The 6,094-nt window shown below is 39.9% G+C and overlaps 1 protein-coding gene across 1 annotated transcript; it reads left to right on the top strand.

Moving 5' to 3' along the window:
* Positions 1-748: 748 nt before the first annotated feature.
* LOC111322625 (mitochondrial chaperone BCS1) lies at positions 749-5,376 on the top strand. Its single transcript, XM_022925749.2, has 4 exons — positions 749-1,510; positions 2,087-2,150; positions 4,038-4,236; positions 4,995-5,376. The coding sequence occupies exons 1-4, from the start codon at positions 859-861 to the stop codon at positions 5,334-5,336; spliced, it is 1,257 nt and encodes a 418-aa protein (XP_022781484.2). The 5' UTR covers positions 749-858; the 3' UTR covers positions 5,337-5,376.
* Positions 5,377-6,094: the final 718 nt, after the last annotated feature.

The following is a 6,094-nucleotide window of genomic DNA, read 5'->3' as shown; positions in this document are numbered from 1 at the left end:
CTACACAAAATATAACTATTTCTAATTTCGAAACAAACTGGAACGTACCTTGGTTAAATTAAAATTAGAAGGTTTTATCGCTGAAACGATATTAAACTGGTGTCTTAGAAGGCTGTTTGAATTCAAAGTTTTTTTTATGTTATGATCATGGTGGTGTTACATAAATGGCTCTTGTCACATACTTGACACCCAGCGCATGCGATAGCCTTGTTGGCACTTTCTGCGCCAAGTGAGCTGCTGACGTCACGTCTGTTGTCTTTTCAAATGGAACCTGCTGCGCAGCGGTTGTTTGGTCTGGTCACGCACAAGGAAGAGTGCCTGACGAGACCAAACATTTATCCAAAGAAGACTACTTGACACACCAAAGGCCCACTAGTTTCCTTTGTAGTCGTTCTTCGAGATGTAACGCACCTTAAAGAACGCCTTTAAAGGAGATGAATAAGAATATTAAAATTAAACGCTTAGCGTAATCAGTTCAGGGGAACCAAGCTAGCCTTGCACAAAGACTGTGGGTGTGTATTTACAGAGGGAGGGGATGAACCTACCAGAATGCCCTTGGGAAATGACAAAGCGATTGAAGAGGCAGGCAAAACTTACCTGACATCTCAGGAGAAGAAGTTGAACTGAACACAGTTATCTGTGTAAATCCCGACGAATATTAAAAAAAAGCAGAGCGAGAATTAACAAAATACACTTTATGAACATTACAAAACATACTTACCTTCATATTATGCCCACTGCTGGGGCTTTGCACTGTGGGCTCAAGGAAAATTGCATATGGCGGCGATGGCGGCTTAAATTGAAGAAAATTGTCAAACTTTATATCTTTGCACTAGAAATCATCCCACTGCTTTTAGAATGACTTTCTCCGAGATGATTGCTTCTTTAGGAAGCAATCAGTTGTTTTCAGCAGGATTTGGATTAGTTGGTGTTGGTGCAGGGCTTGCAGTGTTACGAAAAGGAGGTCAGTTTGCCTTCACTGCCTTCCGACGATACGCAGTAATTACTCTTGAAGTTCCCAGCAAAGACAAGAGTTATCACTGGGTTCTACAGTGGATCGCCGCTCAGGGTCAACGAGCCCAACATCTCAGTGTAGAGACAACTTTTCAACAACATGAAACAGGGAAAATAAACACGCGATTTGACTTCTCGCCCTGTCCTGGGGTTCATTTCTTCAAGTACAAAAACAGCTTCATTCGTGTTGAACGATCACGAGAGAAGATGGTCGATCTAACCACGGGGGCGCCTTGGGAGACTGTAACACTCACATCTCTTGCGACGAACAAACAGTTGTTCTTCGATATCTTGAGCGAGGCGAGGCAAATGGCACTAGAAAAACAAGAAGGAAAAACTGTCATGTACACAGCAATGGGCGCCGATTGGAGACAGTTTGGTTTTCCAAGGAGAAAGAGGCCGCTGGACTCGGTGATTTTGGACGATGGTGTCTCTGAGAAAATTTTGGCTGATGTTAAAGAATTTATTGCATCTGCCAAGTGGTACATAGACAGAGGTACTGTTTATATGTTGATAAATAGGGTACATTTAGGGCTGGGAACATAACCAAGGTACCAGGGTAGTTCCCTTGCTAATTTCATGCTGTTTCCCTGTGGGCTGGTGGGCTGGTACATCAGTGGTTTCAACTGTCTGTGGTCTGTCAATGTTGTGTTCATTAAGAGGGTGGGAGGGTGGGAGGGGGGTATAGGAAAGCCCTGATGACTAGCATGCTGTACCTGGTGTATAAGAGGTCTGTGTTAAGTGCTGCCTGGTTAACAGGGTTGTGATCTTGGGCAAGATGTTTCACTCCCATAGCACTTATCTCCCCTCAGGAGTATAAACTGTTGGGGAGGGGGAAGGGGGATTACTCCTAGTCATTTCATATTGCAGAAAGAATAATGAGGTCTTGCAATGTGGGCTGCTAGACTCAAGAGTTTACTTTTTCTAACCTTCCTCTTTTAAAACAGATGTTTCTAAAGGTAAACAGTTATCTGTTGTAGTAACTGGGTGAAAGATGAGTACTACTGTTGTCATCATTTTAAAAAAAAATTGTAAGCAGTCTCAAAATGCTGATATTTCTCTATGTCTATAGGAATTCCATACAGAAGAGGTTATTTATTGTATGGACCTCCTGGATGTGGGAAAAGTAGCTTCATGTATGTTTTGTTTTGAAATATAACATGTATATAGTGTTCAGTGTAAAATGCATGCAGTTGTAACTTTGCAGATTTAACTTCACTAATATATGCAAATTGATGTTTAGAGCAAAATCAATTTTTGTTGCTCTCATATATATCATGGTGTAATCTTTTCAAGATTTTGAATAAACACAACATTAGTAGCAGTGACTGGTCAAAACAAAAACCAAAATATTTTTAGTTTAGTAATTGGAATATATCAACAAAGTTGAAATGGTAAATTGGCCACTGTTACGATTATAAAAGCTGACGTTTCGAGCGTTAGCCCTTCGTCGGAGTGAATAGAGGAATTGTCTAGCGACTGGTTTCAATGTGTCCTTGTCATTCCTCTCCACGTCGGGAAGGTGTTCTTGGAATTGGTCACCTAGTCTTTTTTGGTCAGAAGTTCTTTTCAGACTAATGACCAACCAGGCACTTTTAAATCTGCTCGTGCAGGATGCAAAACTTGTCCTTTCATTCACAACACTGAAAAAATATCGGGACCCAAACGATCCATTAAGATCACTGATCACTTCACGTGCACCTCCGCCAATGTAATCTATTGCATAACTTGCACTTATTGCAAAAAGATTTACATCGGTGAAACAGGCAGAAGACTAGGTGACTGATTCCGAGAACACCTTCACAACGTGGAGAGGAATGACAAGGACACATTGAAACCAGTCGCTATACATTTTAATTTACCTAATCATTCTAAGCAACATATGGCAATCTGCGGTCTTTCCTTGCACTTAGGTAGCACGGAAAGCCGTAAAACTCTTGAACAAAAGCTCATCTTTCAAACCAGCAGTCTAAATCCCACAGGTATTAATGAATGCTTTTCATTCCACTAATTTATTCGTGTTTGTCTCGTTGCCATGTTCCCACCAATAAAGTAGCTCCATTTTTTGCCTTTAAAAGCACACACAACCCACAATTCCTCTATTCGCTCTGACGAAGGGCTAATGCTCGAAACGTCAGCTTTTATAATCGTAACGGTGGCCAATTTACCATTTCAACTTTGTTGATATATTCAAATTACTTCGTTACTCCCACTGACGCAGCCCCAAACAGTTTCTTTAGAAACTATCAGCCTCTATTTTTAGTTTAGGTCGGTTAGATTTGACTGTGTATAACATTCAGCAGAAACCAATTTATTCACATGTGTGATCAGACAACAGGAGATTGTATGCATCCAAGGGACTCCAAACTTAAAGTGCTGCATTATTGTTTTTGTCTGCAATATCTGCCAACATTCATAACCATTTACCTCTTCTAACTATGATCAATAAAATGCAACTTTTTTGCTTGAAACATGGGATATTGTTGAGGAAGTCCTAGAGAAAAAATCTTGTACCAGGCATCTCAAGGGAAGCATGTTGAAAGTATCTGGCAAGAATGTGGGTTGATAACTGTAAATGTGTATAAACTTACATCCAATATTTTACCCACAGAAGTATCAAATCCAGAATCTACTACAGTACCTGAAGTTACTTTTTGCCCCAATCTGAAAACGTTGGTTTTTGTCTTTAACCCTTTAACTCCCAAGATCTGATTTTAAATTCTCCTTTCTAGAGTACAAATTTCTCTTTTAATTATAGTAGTTACCAGAATTTGTTGTTAGGTCCAGACAACAACTTCTACCTGATGAGTTTGAATTTTCTCAGTACCTGTTTGTATGGATATCATAGGGAGAGGTTACAGGTTAATCACTTGTGTAGAACTCTCAGTAGTGAAGCATTTAACCAATATATGAAAACAACTGTAGTCTCATCGTGTATTTCCAGCTACAATTCATTGTTGCTGTATTTTTGTTATAACTGAATTAACTCTCTGCCAATTAATGTAATTTTTTTTGACTATCAGACAAGCACTAGCAGGAGCTCTGGACTACAGCATATGTGTCATGAACTTAAGTGATCGCAGTCTGTCAGATGACCGCCTTAACCACTTAATGAGTGTAGCACCCCAGCAAAGCATAATTCTGTTAGAAGACATTGATGCTGCCTTTGTTAAGAGAACCGATGAGAAGGAGGAAGGGAGAGCAAGTGGCTACATGAACAGGGTATGGAAAAAATATTATGGGTACTGATTTCCCTAAAAATCCAATGTAATACACCGAATGCAAATATGGCATCCAATTTGAATTTCCATTGTTCTGGACTGACTAGCCTCGTCTTCACGTGGAAATACAAAAGGATTATTACATGTGTGAGAGGCTAGTCAGTCCAGAACAATGGCAACTCAAATTGGACGCCATATTTGCATTCGGTGTATGGGGTTTGTGAAATATTAGGAGTGTCAGCCATTCTTTCCCCATTTCTGGTAAGTTCAAGAGGATGAGTTATCCTGGGGACTAGATTTTGCCTATAGATCCTTTTGACTAATTTCTTTAACTCACTCCTAATAGCCTCAAAAAAGAATCCATTTCCTAGAATAACAAGGTCAAATGAAGTCAAACTTTCTAATCTTACATCCGCTAGCATCCAAGATCTGTTGAGTAATTTTTCTATCTGAAAAGCACAGTGATTTTGTATTGTATTTCACCCAGCGTCTAGTGGTAAGTTTGTGTGAAATAAAATACATGTCAATTTTTGGGGGGGTTTAAGGTAAAGAAACGAAACATTTGATGAGCCACGGGTTTTTTGTTTTACTTTTCTTTTAGGCAATAGAATTATTTTGGGAATGTCAATAATTTCACAGCCAGTGGGCTTTTAGGAAAACTTAAATCTTTAAGTGTTTTTCAGGTCCTTTCTTTATGTTATCAGATGTTGTAGAAAGTGATGGTGTCTGAGTTGTTTTGCTCTGTTACTTTCTCTTCAGGTGACATTTAGTGGTCTTCTGAACACCTTAGACGGAGTGGCATCAGCTGAAGAACGCATCGTTTTCATGACTACGAATCACTTAGACAGGCTCGACCCAGCCCTTATACGGCCAGGCAGGGTGGACGTCAAGCAGGAAATTGGCCTCGCTTCCAAGTCTCAGCTACAAAAGATGTACACTCGCTTTTATCCTGACCAGGTCCCTTCTTGGGCAGAGGAGTTCGCTGATAAAGTAATGAGATTGGAACAGGGAAGAAGCATTGCGCAAATACAGGGACATTTTATGCTATTTAAAAACGACCCATTCGGCGCCATAGAAAATACTGAAATTCTTAGCAACTAGTTTACTTTTCTGTTTTGAATTAAAATGAATCGAAAGATCAGTGGTGGGTAGTCATTGCTGGTAGAAAGTAGATAGTTGCCTACAAATATAAACGCTCTTTTTTTGGCATAAATATTGCGAAAAAATGATTAAAAAAAGTAGGTAGCAATTTATTCCAGTCCAAGCTCTTTAAACAGACTCTCGTTAGCTTACAGCTCTACTTACCGTTACCTTGACAGAATTCCATTAGAATTCCACTACGAACTATGTACTGAGTCATTCTCGAACTCGAAAGCGAAGGCGCACATGCGCGTTGCACAAGTGACGCAGAATTTCCTTTGTCCATTTTTGTCTCCACCTTTTTCTTTACTTGACCGCACACGGTTGGAGAATTACTTTTCTTGAGGTACATACGCAAGTCACAAGTCTGTGGTGTAAACGGAAGAAGTTTTCTTCATTTTACTAAGTGAACCTGAAAGCTTGTTTGAGTTCTTCGTAGGGTGGAAGAAAGCTTGGATCGAACGGCTGACACTTTTCAAATTCACGAGGCCGGACAGCCGTTCAAAGAAGTGGGCAATAATTGTCTTTAATACTGCTTGTGGCTACCCAAGAGAAACGTTCCCGTAAGCAATAAGTTTCAGTAACGCTCAATATTTTTTGCTCCTGCGTATCCACTTAATCAAGCCCTATGTAGGTGCATATATCTCGCCAAGTCATACTGACCAACCAATGAGTTGAATTATTAACGTTAAGCTTACAACTGTGGTGATGTTTGCGCG

Source organism: Stylophora pistillata, chromosome 13 (genome assembly GCF_964205215.1).
Source record: "Stylophora pistillata chromosome 13, jaStyPist1.2, whole genome shotgun sequence".
NCBI lineage: Eukaryota > Metazoa > Cnidaria > Anthozoa > Scleractinia > Pocilloporidae > Stylophora > Stylophora pistillata.
Note: the sequence above shows the minus strand (reverse complement) of the source record. Positions and strands in the feature narration are given on the sequence as shown.